This window comes from Osmerus mordax, chromosome 9 (assembly GCF_038355195.1).
Source record: "Osmerus mordax isolate fOsmMor3 chromosome 9, fOsmMor3.pri, whole genome shotgun sequence".
Lineage (NCBI taxonomy): Eukaryota > Metazoa > Chordata > Actinopteri > Osmeriformes > Osmeridae > Osmerus > Osmerus mordax.
The window spans coordinates 14,399,459-14,416,378 of NC_090058.1; the positions used below are offsets into that span (position 1 = coordinate 14,399,459).

A 16,920-nucleotide genomic window follows, 5' to 3' on the forward strand; every position below is an offset into this window, starting at 1 on the left:
GCACAGCACTCTACTGTTACACTCTCAAGACACTCCACACAGCCAGCGCTTCAGCTCTCCTCTAACCAGGACGGTGACATAACATTTTGCGCTCTTTAATCCAAAGCAACATACAAATACTACAGAAAGACAGGACCAGGCTGGTGACATCATTAGGCCAGTGACATCACAAGGCCAGTGACATCAAGAGGTTGATATCACCAGGCCAGGGCAGACAGCGACTGACCATAGTACCAGTACCACAGTACCAGTCATGACAACAACCAAAACAAAAACAACACTGGAGCAACCGTCAACAGTGACACATGCAAAACATCTTCCAAACACACCACAAGCTCCCCCCAGCTCCATTTCCTCTGAAAGACCGTACATACTGTCTGGAGGGAAGCCTGGGAAGTGCGAGAGAGTTTGAGAAAGTAAGAGACAATATGTGCCTGTGTGAGAGTTGGTGAGGGAGGGTGAGGGAGGGTTAGGGAGGGTGAAGGAGGGTGAGGGAGGAAGGGTGAAGGGTGAGGGAGGGTGAAGGAGGGTGAGGGAGGGTGAGGGAGGGAGGGTGAAGGAGGGTGAAGGAGGGTGAAGGAAGGTGAGGGAGGGAGGGAGGGAGGGAGGGAGGGCGGGGCAGACGAACCTTTCAGCTCCAGGTCCCTTCCTTCCAAGGCGGGCGTTGGTGCGGGAACCACAGGCAGCTGGTCAATTCTTACCCAGTTCTTACCTATGATAACAGAACAACATAGACAGGCCTGGAGATTCAGCTGGAGGGCTCACACATGCACGCACTAGAGCCCGACCGATTTATTGGCAGGCCGATATTATCGTCCGATATTAGGCATTTTCCAAACTATCGGTATCAGCATTTATAATGGACGATAAATTTATATATTTGACGAAACACCCTTTTTTTGTTTGTCCACCAGAGGGCACTCTACAACGTCCCTTTTGGCATCACTCGTGTTTAGAACGCCACAAACCCTCCAACCAGCTGATCCAGCCAGAGTCAGGCAGAGTGTTAGGGAAATCTGTTTATGTTTTGTTACGCATTTGTTTTTGTTTTTTAAATATATATCGGCCGATATATCGGAATATCGGATTTTTAAATCACAAAATATTTGTATCGGAATCGGCTGGTCTGGTCGGTTGGGCTCTAGCACGCACACACAGACACACCTACACACAAGTGAGGGAGGGAGGGAGGGAGGGAGGGAGGGAGGGAGGGAGGGAGGGAGGGAGGGAGGGAGGGAGGGAGGGAGGGAGGGAGGGAGGGAGGGAGGGAGGGAGGGAGGGAGGGAGGGAGGGAGGGAGGGAGGGTAAGGGAGAAAAAGAGAGAGACAGAGGGAGACAGAGGGAGACAAAGAGAGGTTATGGAGGGTTGTGAAGGGTTGTGACGAGTTATAAAGTGTTAAGAAGGGTCATGGACGGATGTAAAGGGTTATAAAGGGTTATGAAGGGTTGTGAAGGGTTGTGAACAGTTGTGAACAGTTATAAAGGGATGAGAAGGGTTATGAAGGTGTGTTCCCCACCTCGGCAGCGCCCCCTGTGGGCTAGTGTCAGCGTGCGGTCTTTGCAGCGCGCCCTCTGCAGATCACAGCCGTTGTCGTAGCTCCGGCCGTCTGAGCCACAGACAGGCTTGCCCTGCGTCCGAGAGCAGATGACCGACCCACAGTGCGTCTCCCGGTCCCCAATCAGCCACTGCACAGGAAACCACGACAGCTCAGCACAACAGCAAACACAAAGAATACACACAGCCTCCACAAATACTACATATCAATATGTACAAAACTGAAAGATATATAGAACAGAAATACTTTCTACTACTAATACTATTCATTTCTAAATGTTCAAAATATGTGACTCTTAGGATGATCCTGTGATTGGCAGTTCCATTTACTTGTATTGGTTTATCAAGTGCTTTAATCCAAAACGGCATACATGTAGTTCACGTACAAATAGTTCATGAACTGTAGGAAGAGCAGCACATTATCAAGGACCAGAAGAGAAAACTACTATTTCTGTGCTCTTTTAGACAGTGGTTAGTTATTGTTAGTTACACAATTTATTGGTTCCACGCAAGCCCCTGAGCGGCTGTTGCTGTTAGAGTTATAACGTTGGGGGGGACGGGGGAGATGGGGGACGGGGGGATGAGGGGGGGAGGTGGGGGGGGGAGGTGGGGGGGGCAGTCTGCAGTATCTATCTATTCTCCGCCTCTCTGGCCTGGGACTAGCTTCATCAAGCCCCACTGCTGCTAAACCCCCAGACCTGCAGAGCAGAGAGACCGCTCCTCCCCAGGCCCATCTCCAGGGCCTCCCTGCCTGGAACGGCCTCCGTCTGACAGGCGTAATGACCCCTGGCTTCTCCTGTCTCATATATAACGACCCAGAGATCACACTCAGGCACAAACCTGGACAGGCGCATGGATGTCGCAGCGGAGGAGGAGAGGCTGGGAGTGAGAGAGGGAGAGAGAGAGGGAAGAGGCTGGGAGTGATAGAGGGAGAGAGGGAAGAGGCTGGGAGTGAGAGAGGGAAGAGGCTGGGAGTGATAGAGGGAGAGAGGGAAGAGGCTGGGAGTGATAGAGGGAGAGAGGGAAGAGGCTGGGAGTGATAGAGGGAGAGAGGGAAGAGGCGAAGAGCAGAGGAATGAAGGGAGGGTGGAGGGGGAGGAGGAACGAGGGGTTATGGTGTGGGTTGCAGGACAATTCCTTCAAGTTGCACAGAGTGTTCCAGTCACACACACATACACACCCCCACACACACAAGCACACACACACATACACACACCCACACACACAAGCACACACACACGTACACACGCACGCATACCAGCATACGGGAACAACTTAAGAGTCGGCCCACACATATCTTGCTCGTCACACACAAAAGTAATATTTGGACAACAATACCGAAATGTTGCTTAGCGACTGATTTCTAACGACTGAGTCCAAGCATAGAAAAGCTATCAGACAGACCTCCACCAAATCTAAAAGGTTGCAATGCCAACCCAATGATGTCACCAGCTAAAGCACAGTCAAGTCAGCCGGCCTAAACAGCCTAGCATCGTAGCATCACACTAGTTCGACATTTCTTAAACTCTGTCTAGTACACTGCCTGAACTCTGTCTAGCTATGTCTTTGAACCATAAAATATATTATATATATATAGTCATAAGTGATATACTGTGCAAATGTTTTTTTGTCTTAGCATTCTCTCATTCTTTGTCTCTCTCCCTTTGTCTCTCTCTCCCTTTATTTGTCTGTCTCACTTTTTCTGTCTGAATCAGCCAGAAAGATTTTACTTTCCATATCATGTTCTCTAGCCTACATTCAAGGCCTTTCTGTTTTTAGAGAGCTCCCTCATTATTAATCTCACTGTGCTCAAACTACCATGCAGTTCAACAATTACCTAGTAGAGTAGAGGAGGGTTCGAATAAGGGTTCGAATAAGCCCATGAAAATGATCAAATCAAGGCACAAAATAAGAAAAACAACATTTGGTCCAACTTTTAATCTTATCCTAGTAGTGAGGCTGGCTGACTTGTTCCCAGCTTGGTTTCTCTTTACGCGTTTTTTCAGCCTCTGACCATGGGGCCTGTGCCAGCACCAGGGTCTCTTAACAGCTTCGACCACAGACCCTCAGTTTCCAAGAAAGGGGACTGAGGGTCCACAGAAAGGTTAGGGGACCCACCATAAGAGAGAGAAACTGTAACTTGGGAGGTCCATGCTATTACTGACCACAATCACAACCCTTCCTCAACCACACAGGGTCTGGATTAGACGTCGCAGACACACCTGGTGATGTGACACCAAAGGCACCGGCATGACACCGCTACTTCAGATGCAGGATAAGGATGTGTGTCCAGCAGAAGAGACAGCTCATAGCACAAGTAATGTGGTCAGGGACTTGAACCTGTGACCTTTTGAGCAACAGTCAAATGCTCTACCACTGAGCTATACCCATCTCCCATAGCAAAAGTAGACCTAGCAAGTGTTAAACTATCACTGTGATTCAGTAGCATGCTTTAAACAACCTCCTTCTTGTTCTTGAATTTCCTTCTATATTAAATATAGAATAGAATATTTACTGTAAAGTTACAGTGAAACTCATTAAAAACTGTGATCTGATTGGACAGCCAGAACAAAGGTCATCGGTTTGTTTATCTGCAGGCTGCACTCATGATCATGTGACCCCGAGTCACGACCGAGGCAGAGCAGAAAGTGAGCCAGAGGGGTTCTGGGTGAGTCAGCGCTGACTAAAGATGCTCCATAGAATCAGCATCCAAAACCCTTTTAAAAGGTGATCTTGAAGTCAGAGCAGACTCCTGCAGACTGTCACTTCCTGTTTGTGTTTCAATTCACAATATGAACAGCTGTTCACTTTGACTTTAGCCAATAAGTTAGGTTTTGAACATGATGTTATCTGTTCTGACATACAGTGTGAAAGCATTGGTAAATTGGGCAGTAAAAATCGATTGTTTTGGTCTTGGTTGAGCTTGTGTGTAAAAGAAGATCAAGCATTTTAAATTTGTGTTTACTCTATGCATGTTGTATCAAAGCAACAAGAAATGTGTTAATTGTATAGCCAACACAGACGGATGTTGTGCTAACTGTGTCAAGAGTTTAGGAAACTTGTTAAAAGTATTGAAAAAATGGTCATAGCAATTGTAAAATACTGTAAATGGTCTTACACAATGTGACTTCAAACTCCCATTCCTGCATCCCAAACCCCACTGCTGCTAAGCACCTATTCATCAGCCATAGAGAGCATGAGTGCTCCAGCCATAGTTCCAGGTCCAGGTCGGATCCCTTCACCTCCATACAAGGGCTGTGTATCTGAGGCGGCCTCTGAGTGTAAATGATGCTCACGTCCTTCTCAGAGAGGAACAGTGGTCCTCTGGGTTTACTCCCAGACTCCAGCTCCAGTCAGCTGAAGGAGAAGTCACCCGCCCCTCCGCCCCGCCCCTCCCACCCCAATCCCCCGGCAGGAAGGCTAACAGCCACAGGCGTGGCAGGCATCTTGTCTTCCGGGAAAGCTTCTATCGCTTTCATCAGTGTCACTTCCATCAACTAAAATGGACAGATTCATCTCACAGCCCAACAGGTCTCCTGGAACTGTTGTTACTGTTGTTAAGGACCACCCACCCATCTCCCCACCACTACCAAACCACCCCAACACCACATGATGACAGACTGGACTAGTGAATGTTCCCCCCCGAAGCAGCGACCACGTCTTCTCGAGGCTGCAGACACAGAGCACACCCCCAACACAAACACCATGACCCTGTGCTGACCCCCCACCCCCCACCCCACCCCCTCCCTCCAATTCCCAGAAACCGATGAGACATACAATACGGGCGGCCATTTATTTACCAGTAGTAAAGTACCCTCTTGCAAGGCTTTAAAAGAGTGTTTAAATGTAGTCTGCTGGAAACCTGGGTCTGGAGAGTGAACACTGGGAGCAGGCCACCGACATCTCCACAGACAAACCCAGCCCAGCCACAGAGACACATCTCCAGTCGGAAACTGTAGAAAAGCCCCAGCCCCCCGCTTCACTCATAAAACAAGTGAAATACAACCGCATTGTGCAACCCTTACAGCACTATCCAAATGGTCTTTTTACCATCGCTGGCAATCAGTTTGATTCCACTCTTACTCCGCTGCTGTTGAACAATAACCAGGAAGAAACAATCCTGTCAAAGAACAATCCGCTTCAGGCCTCGTCTTAAAACATGGAGCGTAAAGACAGAGGCCACGCTGAGCGTAATGAAGGTCATAAATAAACAAAACCACATAAGAAACTTGAGGTATAATAGGTATTCTAAAACTATTAAATTGAGCTTTCCAATTGATTTTATATATGTTGGATAGGGATAATTTGTTTGGACAGTTTTTCTCCGTGAACTCACCTATAAAACCCTGTATGTAGGTGAAGCACATTAGTATGGTTATCTGTGAGGTGGTAATTTCTCCCAGTTTTAGTGTAAACTTCACATAATTGGCTTGGATTGGCATGGATTCTGCTGTGTGTCTGATGTGATTGGCTACCATGGGTTCCGTGCCTGATGTGATTGGCTGACCTGGTTTAAGTTGCAGATACTGTTGTTGCCAGAGAGGATGAGACTAGCCAATAGTCTGGCTAGAAAGAAGCTTCTGCTTCAACTACTAACTGAACAGTTTGGAGTCTTACTGTAAATTGTGTGACTATTATCATTAATCAGACAAGAAGTTGTTGACTTTCATTTGTATGACACTGCTTATTTCAAAGAGAGGGAGGGAGGGAGGGAGGGAGGGAGGGAGGGAGGGAGGGAGGGAGGGAGGGAGGGAGGGAGGGAGGGAGGGAGGGAGGGAGGGAGGGAGGGAGGGAGGGAGGGAGGGACATGTGCCAGCTATGCTCTAACGTGTGAGAGAGTCATTACCCCTTTGGGCTGAACAACAACAAACAATAACAACACACAGTGGCACACACACACGCACTCAGCCGAGTGGTACATCCTAGACTCTTTTTCTAGCCACTTTGTGGAGAACAATTAAATGAACTCAGATGTAAGGAACATTTCCCTCCCTCCCATCCAGTAACTAGGTCAGTACAGTGAGAGGTTGACCATGCTCGTTAACTTGCCCAGGACAGTGATAACTAGCCCAGTACAGTGATAACTAGCCCAGTACAGTGATAACTAGCCCAGTACAGTGAAGTTTACCAGGTTTAGTAACTAGCCCAGTACAGTGAGACATTTAACAGGCTTCTCTAATCACTTCAACAATGAACATTTTAGTTTAAGGAAATCTTTAAAGCAAACGGCATTGTTCATACTGTTCCAATTAACACACTTTACTTAAGGTTGTTACATAAAAAGACAGAAACATATAATGGAATGTTTCACCCTCCCACCCTCCCTTTTCTTTTAAAATGCTAATTAGGTTTTGCCTTAAAAAGAAACCTGCAATTTTACTTGTTCTCAAAGTACCTCTAAAATAGAGTTGCAGCATGTTGTGAACTGGCACAAAAGGCGCAGGCCAACATTTCACACAGGAGGTGTGAGGTGTGTGTGCCACTCTCAGCATGAGGTGGGACTGGAGCTCACACACACCCAAACACACACTCACACACACCTAGCCACACAAACACACACACACACACATCTATCCACAGACACACACACCCATAACGAAAGAATGAATGTGACCGGATATTATTCTCAGACCATTTCTTGATCACCCTTTCATTTGTTGCATTAGAGTTAACAAAAGAATGAATGACCAGGAAACATATGACATCCTTATTCCGTGGAAGATTAACCAAATAGGATAGAGAGAAAACTCATCCTGGGGGGAAATGAGTGTAAATCAGATTATCAACATTCCTTGTTTGTCCCTAATGCCCTATCCTGGCGAAGGAACAGTCACTTCTTCCAGCTCTCAGGAGCTGTCTCCACATCTGACTCCCCCAGTCCCTCCTCACCCCCACTCTCCTCCTTCCTTCCTTCCTTCCCTCCCCCTCCCTCCCTCCCCCCCCCACCCTCTCTTCTCTCAGCGATGGAGGGGTGGGGGTCCAGCAGTATTCTACATGTGTAGCTTCAGCTGCGCTTATAGTGAAACGAAAGGGTTTCTGTTTCCCTCGTTTTACCAAAAAAGCGACAGTCTACGTAAACCTTGTAAAATAAGACTCATCTAACCCGTCACTATGCCTCTGTTCAGAAGCCTCTGTTCAGAAGCCTCTGTTCAGAAGCCTCTGTTCAGAAGCCGGGCGAAGGGCAAGCATGGCAGTTAGAATGGGAAGAGACTGTAAAGTTATAGTAACGAGGACGTGCAGAAAATTGTCCGGCCAGGACCAGACGTATGACTAAACTCGAGCCACATGTGCTACACACACGGTTGTGTAGTGGACATGTGGACTGCATGAGTGTTAGATCATCCAGGCTCTGAACCGTGGCTGTGGTGTGGATGCTGGGTGGAATGCAGGGCTGGGCACCTGCTGTATGCCCCGCCAAACGACCCCGGGGGCCTCCAACCACTGCATGTCCTCGCTCTGATTACACACGCCTGAAATTGAGCGTGAAACCCATTTGTTGATTGTACCGCCATCAGGAAGTATCAACACCCGGATGCAATTCGATTGGCCGCTGGTGATGTCAGGCGCCAGACACAGCACTCCGTCAGCGTCCGGAGGGAGATGGAGCAGTTTGATGTGGTCGAGAACCGAGAGAGGGAGAGAAGAGGGGGGAAAAGAGAGGGAAAGGGGGAGAGGACGTCTGCATTCATGTGTTCATCTGTGTTTGTGTCTGTATCTGTGCTCGCCGTACTTTCTTCACATCAGTCTGGGCTTGTGTTTGTCCAGAGGCAGGCTCTTCCCCTAACTTGGCCTACTGTTCACATGTGTTACATTTGAACAGCTGTCTACATGAGACCAGCAATTCCTATTTGACAAACATGAGATATTTACAGCACATAGCGTAAATGGTTGGAATTCCAAAGCAGTTGTTCCATCAATAGCATTAAACTCCTCAGTGTTTTCGATTAAATTCGCTCCTAATGTACGGACAGAAGTAACTAGAACATCTTGATCAGACCCCGAGTGTTGAGCTTCAACATCAAATGTCAAAGAAATTTAAATCTACACTGACTCCCTTTCACTCATTAAGACACACACCCCTTTGGAGGAGTGTAGCAGGCAGTCTCGGATACGTGTTTGAACCCTTGCTGTTAGTGTTGCCTTTTAAACACACACTCATGTCTCATGTGGGGCTAAATCTTCATCCTCCCTCCTCCTCCTCAGGACTGACCTGCTGTCACATGACAACAGAGGGTGGGAGTCTGTGTGACATACACCTAGACAACAGAAACTACCACTCTAGACAGGTTATTACCTAAATGTTGCACTATGAGGAAAACCGAGCATGTCCAGTTCATGATCCCTTCTTGTGAATAGAGTAACTGTAACATGTTACATAGTAACACTGTTCCACTCTAACATGTTCCACTCCAGCATGTACCACTTTAACATAGAACATGCAATATTTTAACATGTAACACTTTAACGTGTTAAACTGTAACATGTAGCATGTAATTCTTTAACATAAAACACTTTAGCAGGTTACACTCTAACATGAAAAATGTAACACTGTACTGTATACCATGTTACACTTTAATATGTAACACTCTACAATGAAACACTCTAACGTACAATCTGGCAAGTTTTATATTTATATTTAATCTAGAATATGATCGCGAACAGTTCAGATGAACGACATCAGTGAGGCTTGAAGAAGGCAGAGTGTGTGACTCTGTTGCAGGTGTTGGGTCTTCTTAGAAGTTGGCCAGTGATAGTATTTTGGGATTGTAGGTCCGCTAGGCATCTGTTTCACTAGACACTATTTCTCACCAAAGTCTGTTTTCACACTTGCCCCCTGTTGTAAGTCTGAACTGAGTAAAGATCTGAGAGAGCAAGTATGAGACCGATAACATCAGTGACATTGCTAGCATTGATCAAGTATTCTCTCCGCGCAACGTCAAACTCATCTTTTTATTCAAGAAAAACGATGCAGGATTATCACAATCTAATAGACGTGTAATACTGCAACATGTAGTACTTTAAAATGCAACATGTCACACTTTAACGTGTAACGTGTAACATGTAGGCTGGCAAGGTTGTGTGTTTCTAGTCATCTTACAGTGTACTTTGTACCCTTCACCCTGTCAAGCACCGGACAGACTCCAAGGTCATGTTTGTCTGACCAGAGAAATAAGTACATATTGTAAACATGAAATTCAGTCGGACTCAATGGTTTACTCAGTTGGCTTGCTGCCCGTTTAAGAAGTAAAGAAAAACTCCCCTTTCCATTTAAAAACATTAAGAAAGATATTTCAGTATTAATGAGGCGGGAAGTGTTTGTTTTTCGTCATCTCAGTTTGGATGCAGTGATAGTTTACAGTCCCTGGCAAAGCTCCCACAGTGGAGAGCTGGAGGGAGGAGGGTTGGGGAGGGATGGAGGGAGGAGGGTTGGGGAGGGATGGAGGGAGGAGGGTTGGGGAGGGATGGAGGGAGGAGGGTTGGGGAGGGATGGAGGGAGGAGGGTTGGGGAGGGATGGAGGGAGGAGGGTTGGGGAGGGATGGAGGGAGGAGGGTTGGGGAGGGATGGAGGGAGGGAGGAGGGTTGGGGTGGAGGGAGGAGGGTTGGGGAGGGATGGAGGGAGGAGGGTTGGGGTGGAGGGAGGAGGGTTGGGGAGGGATGGAGGGAGGAGGGTTGGGGAGGGGTGGAGGGAGGAGGGCTGGGGGGAGGAGGGTTGTTGTTAAGCAATCTGAGCATTTTTTCTGGTACTCAAACTCCATGAATCAGTTCGATAATTGTCTGATAACATAAGTCTTTCTGTCTCCTATTAGGATTATGGATAGTTAGAACTGCACGTTCATCTTGTCTACATAAAACAGTCATGTTATGACTAAAATGCAGAATTGCAACGTGTGTGTGTTTGTGCATTTGTGTGTGTGAGTGTACGTGTACATGTGCATGTGTGTTTGTGCATGTGTGTGTGTGTGTGACTGTGTTTGTGTGTGTGGTTTGGTGTGTGCATGTACCCTGTGCGTACAGCATGTGGTCATGGAAGCCAGATTGCGTCTGGATGTTGTGTGACTGAGCTCCGTGTTATCTGCAGTGTTCATGGTGAGAGAAGCTGGAGATGCTGGGGTCGCATCATTGCTCCTCTGGGGGGGGGGGGGGGGGGGGGGGGGGGGATAGAGGGGCGAGCAGTGTGGTGTCAGCTCTGCAGCCCGCGGTATCAGCGTGGGCTGCAAGAGGGGGTGTCAATTCTGGGATTTAAGGCAGCTGTGAGCAATGCTAAAACTATCTGTGGTTAAACATAAGGGGGGAGAGGGGGTTGTGGTTCCTCCTGAGTGTGAAGGCTATGCCAGAGGGTACTGATGTGGGCGCTGGGAGAGTTTTACTGTGATGGGGATAGGGCTGAGGCGTACTGTAACTCTCTCTCGCTCCTTCTCTGTGTACGTGTGTGTGTGTGAGTGTGTGAGTGTGTGTCTGTGTGTGTCTGTGTGTGTGTGTGTGAATGTGTGTGTGTGTGTAGGTATTAATGACACTGTGATGTACGTCTCCCATTCAATTGGAATCTAGGATTTTATAAGGAAATGCCTGTTGTTGGATTTTTTGTTGAATGACATAATTAAATAGTTTCAACTTATGAGATTCCTCTATCTGACCACAAGCATTACCGTCCATCTGGAAAGTGAACACATTCTATCTCCCTCTCTCTCCTTCTACCCCTCTCTCTCTCTCTCTCCCTCTCCCTCCCTCCCTCCCTCCCTCTCCCCCCACTCCCTCTCCTCCTCTCTCTACCTCTCCTCCCACTCCCTCTCCTCCTGCCTCTCCTCCTCTCTCTTGCTCTAAGTGTATGGTCATCTGTTGGGCCTCTGGCTGGACGGTGTGTGGACAGAGGTCTGAATATGAGAGAGAGGGTCAATGAGAGACAGAGAGAGAGAGAGAGGGGGGGGGGGGAGAGAGAGAGAGAGAGAGAGAGAGAGAGAGAGAGAGAGAGAGCGAGAGAGAGAGAGAGAGAGAGAGAGAGAGAGAGAGAGAGAGAGAGAGAGAGAGAGAGAGAAAGAGAGAGATAGAGAGGGTGAAAGAAAGAGAGAAAGAGAGACTGAAAGAGAGAGAACAAGGGGAGAGAGGCAGAGAGGGTGAAAGAGCAAGAGAGAGACTGAGATTTACAAATTGTCCCACACAGATAAGAGTGACTGAGAAAGTGAAAGAAAAGAGGGAGAGACTGAGCTCATCCCAGAGTCAAATAAAAGAACCATTAGATCACCAAGCACTAGCTTGTTAAAACTAGACTCATCAGGTGACGCTTAGACGGATTCGCCTATTAAAGCTTAAAAACCTCAAGCCAAAGCATCAGGATTTTATTTTTGAATCAAGTTAATAAAAAATATTTGTTCAGCCTTTATAATAGCACGTGAACTTTTTCTTTCGTGCAGCGTTATGCAATACATTACCATTCTAATAATGACAAAAATCTGAAAGTATATAGGCTGTAGGCCATAGGCTACGTGTATACATGAAATTTGTCCTCAGAAATGTTAGTCCAACAGTCACGGAGATTGCTCCAAATGCAATTTACAAGTCTTTTTTGCAATTTACTGAGTTAAGATAACATTTGCTTCAAAGCGTAGTATCAAGTAGCGTAGTATTCCATCAATGATTTCGTCTGCTCTATTTATACAGTCTACTTCTCTACCTTCCCCCGACGTCCAAACTTACCCGCTGACCCGCCTGCAAAGACAGTGTAGCCACCCGCCATAAACTACACCTGTGCGAAGTGCACTAAATCAATTTTGAAAGCATTCGAGGGTGATGGCAAAAATTACTATTTTGGTCAGTAGTGTCATATAGCATACAAAAAATTCTGGAAACAAAAAGACACACCGATGACTTAGAAATCTAGAAAGTTGTCGATAACATAGCCTTATAATTTTACGTGCACAATCAGTTTAAGATGACAAAATTATATAACTTATGTCATAACCTTTATCCGCAATGTCAATAACTGCACATGGTAGCCTAACCAGCTTTATGTCCGATTGGATAAGTTAGTCAATAGTACAGACACCTTCAAGTCAAACACATTCCAGGTAGCGGTTGAAACTCACCCGTGAACCCGTCGATTTCTGTGCGTTGATCTGAGGCAGATGGAACAGCAGCAGAAATACAAAAAAGTGTGAAAAAGTTAAAATAGCGAAACTTTTTAATAACATAATTGACAGTTGTGGGGCACAGCACAGGATGAGGAGGTAAGTGCTCGTTTTGTCCGTCAACAGGACTGACTGGGGAAAAAACAACCCAAGTTCCAAATGTGACAACTTCCAAAAATGTCCCCTTTTCCACCCGGTTTTCCTTTGTGGGTTTTTCTTTGACAGACGACAAGAACAGTATCTTCACATAGTGCCGCCAGGGGTCTGAGCGCTCATGAATAGCCAGTCACCATAGTGACAGATTTCCTCCACTGTGTACGGGCCTTCCGACCATTCCAACTGCTACATGCGGAGTACCACTTCATCCATTGGAACTTTATTTAAAACCCGAGGGGGTGGGAAAGTAGCCTTGATTGACGCCTGAAAAGTCCAATAGTAACTGAGTAGGGCTTAAATAGCCACACCCCTTTCACTGGTTTATAGTTGAGCTGCCATTAAATGTGAAATTATTAAGTGCTCCATAGAAAAGAATGCGACCCCATGCTCATTACGAACACAGGTGTGACCGACCAAAGGAACAAGTCTATTTTCCTATAGCAAGGACGTGAAGGTCGTTACAGAATATATCTGATGCCTAATATTTCAGTGAATGTCCTCATAAGATTTATTTAAAGAGGCCAGATGAGTGTAAGATCATACCTGAGTATTTAAATTATTGTGCTATTGACATTTGCATTTTATCCATTTAGCATACGCTTTTATCCATAGCAGCATACAAATATTGCATATAGTAAGTACATCAGATAATCAAGATTTGGAAGTGCATAGTTCTAACAGTATTTATATGGTCAAAGTATAGGAATGATCAGTATTTATCGGGTATAGTATAAGAATTCAAGGTAGGAGATTTATACTATGAGTTAAAAATAGCCTTCTGTTTTCCTGCCTAGTCACTCAGTTCATTAACTACTAAATGGTTACAATGTAAATCACCACTGACAGAAGTTTTTATGTGTCACTAGCACATCAACCGTTCTCAGCGAGAGATTGCAGTTTTGGGAAGAATGTGGGTTGGAATAGGTGGCTCATAGGACAAACTCATCAGTTTATGTTCCTCTAAGTGTTTCTAGGGCAACAAGAATGTTGTGTTTAGTTTACCAACAGACTTTCATAATTTGATTTAAAGACATGCTCCTCTCTCATCTGGTATGCCCACATTATTATTTTTAAATGTTTCAAAATAATAATTTATCAGATAGTGTAATCAAAGCAAGTGTGAGCACAGGCGAAGATTCTCCATCTTCTTGGCTTCACTCTAACATTTTTCTCTCCTTTTCTCCTCCACACTTTTTTCTTCTCTCGTCTCTCTTCCTCTGACCCGTTCTCCCTCTCTTCTTTCTTTTCCTCTCTGTCTCTCCTCATGTTTCTCTTCCTTCTTCATCTGTCTCTCTGTTTCTCCTTCTCTCTCTCTTGTCACCCTCTATCTTTCTCCCTGTTAAAGAATCTGTGTGGGTAAGCTAGCAAAGACAAAGACTGTGCGTGCATGTGTGTGTGGCGTGTGTTTGTAGTGCGTGTGTGCGTCTGTGTGTGTGTGTGTGTGTGTGTGTGAGGGAGACTGAGTGTTTGGTGCAGGTGTCCAGCCTCAGAGTCCAGGACTGGGCTTTTTAGAGCTCAATAGGTCCCTCCAGTCACCCTTCAGAGGAATGTGTGGCCACCCCCACCTACTACCCCCCTCCCCCCCAGCCCACCCAACCCCCCACCTGGTCAGCCCGTCAACCCACTACCTCCCAGGGCCCAACCCCCCAGCTCCCCACCCACCCAGCTCCTCATCCCCCAGCCCCCCAGCCCCCCAGCCCCCCAGCCCCCAGCTCTTTGTCTCTATATATTATTTCATTGTTGACTATGACGGTTCTGCGTCTCTCTGAATATGTCAGTGAAGAGGCTTGTAATTAGAGCTATTGAGCAGTTTGAATTGGCACAATTAGGGTCAACATTAATGATCTCTGGGTGAGCCAGTGTCAACAGAGGGGCCTTCATCAGAGGGAGGAGGGATAGAGGGAGGGATGCATGGTGGGAGGGATGGATGGATGTGGGGAGGAAGTATGGTGGGATGTGGAGAGGATGGACAGACGGATAGATGTCTTGTGGATGTGGGAAGATCAGACGTAGCAAGACATGCTGGGAGAAAAAACACCTCAACAAGGATTGTGTGAGCTGACATGGAGAAAGATAATCCACAGGAAAACTGAAGAGAAATTTGGAGTCGGGCTTATCAGTCCTCTGCAGACAGGCTGTGAGCGAGACCTGCTGTGTTGGTACCATGGCTGTGAGAGGTTGGATGAGTCTGGCTCTGGGTCTGGCTGCTAGGCTGGGGGGGGTCCCTCCTACCCACGCAGGCCGCTGTGTGAAGTGGAGGCGGTGGGGGGGTGGGGTGGGGGGGGGGGGTAGGAGGTGTTGGGGTTAGGGAGTTAGCGGGGGGAAAGGACAGGGTGGGGGTAGGGAGGTGGGGGGGGGGTCGGGAACAGTCCACCCATGTCCTGTGGAAAGTGAATCTGGAGGAGGCGAGGAAGGAGGAGTGTGTTGGTGGGGTGGGTAGGGGAGGGGGGCGGGCGGGCGAGGGCAGCAGGAGTGTCTCACAGAATGTTAACGAGATCAGTTCATGTCTTCCATCCCTCCCCCCCCCTTCCTCCTCCTCTGGCCTCTCTCTCCATGCAACCCTCACCATAACAAAGACACACATTTTTCCAGGGTGTTGGACTGTTGTAGGGAAAAGCATGGCTCGCCACTTCATTCTGTTGTCATTTGGCCGAGCTTGAAAGACCCCTCTCCTTAAAAAAAACACACACACACACACACAACAATGAACGGACATGCTGAATGGAAAAGTATTTCCCAATTAGCGAGGGCATCCTTCACAGGCTCTATGGGCCATCCCCCGCCGGCTTACACCAACTACATTACGCCGAAAATTAGCAGGTGTCTGTAGACAGACAGACAGAAGGATCAGGCCACCAGCCACCCAGCCTCGACCCTCTGAGGAGAAATCAACACAGATGTTCAATTATGTCATCAGGTTCAGTAAGCACAACTCGCTCACTGTTCTACGAGTTCAATCATGGTGTGTGCTGGAGGGCAGGGCGAGTGCTGGATGTGCCAGCTTTTCTAATCCGAAAAGGAATTTAACAAATTGCCACAGTGTCTTTGATTAAAAGGGTCTGGTGTGTATGTTTAGGTTGACAGAGTTGGCTAACATGATTAACGTCATGGTGCATGTAGCGTCAGGTGTGGTGATGATGATGTGTATGAATGTATTCCTTTATGGCTAAAAGAGGTCTGCCTGTTGAAGATCTGTTGGCCTTCAGGGAAAACTGGACAAGCTCAGGAATGTTTGAGATGATGTCACGGTCAACAAAACTGAAAAAAAAATCACAAAAGATTGACATAAAAGGGACTTCAAAAGGGATGAAAACGAGGTCAACCTGACAGCCTTGTCACTCCACAGGCCTCATCTGGGCTTCATGTGAGCCATGTCTTTTACATGCACTGGCTACAACTTTCACAGGCTGCTGAATCTGGAGAGCAGGACTGAACTGCTCTGGACAACAGAAACCAGGCCGCCCACAGCCTCCTTTACACACACATACACACACACATAGGCACATAAGCATGCATACACACACACATGCAGACACCCTAACAAAGATGTACTGTAACATGGGAAGACAGAAGACAGAAAAGTGAAAGAAAGAGAGAGAAAAAGAAAAGAGGAGAAAGAAGGAGATAAAGAGAGAAGCATAGAGAGAGGGAGGGAGAGAGGGAGAGAGAGAGAAAGAGGGAGTGAGGAAACTGGGGGTGTGAAAGGGCTATTGAGCCATGGCTGGGGTGTCCCGCACCTGCACTGCCTATTATTTCTCCTTGTTTCCACACTGTCATCCACAATGGAGGATTCCTGGGGCCAGGACACATGCTCTCCGCGGGGCCCAGGACCAGGCCTGGGGCCTTGTGGATGTCTAATTGAGCGTGCTGCTCTCCTGATTGAATTAACAGCTCAGTCTCTGGGACCTTTTCCCCCGACACAGGGACTCTGCACAGCCACATGGGAGCCCTCCACTGTCCCGCAGAGGAAGGGGGGGGGGGGGGGGGAGCAGGGGGGGGGCAGAGAAAGCAATGGGTCAGGACGGGGGAGTTGTTGAAACTGTCAAGAGAACGTGTCCCTTTCTGTCGGCAGAGCGAGGTTGGAA

At 47.3% G+C, this 16,920-nt stretch overlaps 1 protein-coding gene across 4 annotated transcripts in view; it reads right to left on the reverse strand.

Moving 5' to 3' along the window:
* The window catches only part of smoc1 (SPARC related modular calcium binding 1), a 36,793-nt gene extending 23,813 nt beyond the window's left edge, over positions 1-12,980 (reverse strand). For all 4 annotated transcript variants that reach the window (XM_067243865.1, XM_067243864.1, XM_067243862.1 and 1 more), the window contains exons 1-3: positions 12,638-12,980; positions 1,518-1,686; positions 629-712 (exon numbers count right to left, since the gene is read on the reverse strand). In XM_067243865.1, coding sequence (XP_067099966.1) covers positions 629-712; positions 1,518-1,686; positions 12,638-12,742 — 358 coding nt within the window. In that variant the 5' untranslated portion in view covers positions 12,743-12,980. The remainder of the gene's footprint in view (positions 1-628; positions 713-1,517; positions 1,687-12,637) is intronic.
* Between the last annotated feature and the right edge of the window lie 3,940 nt (positions 12,981-16,920).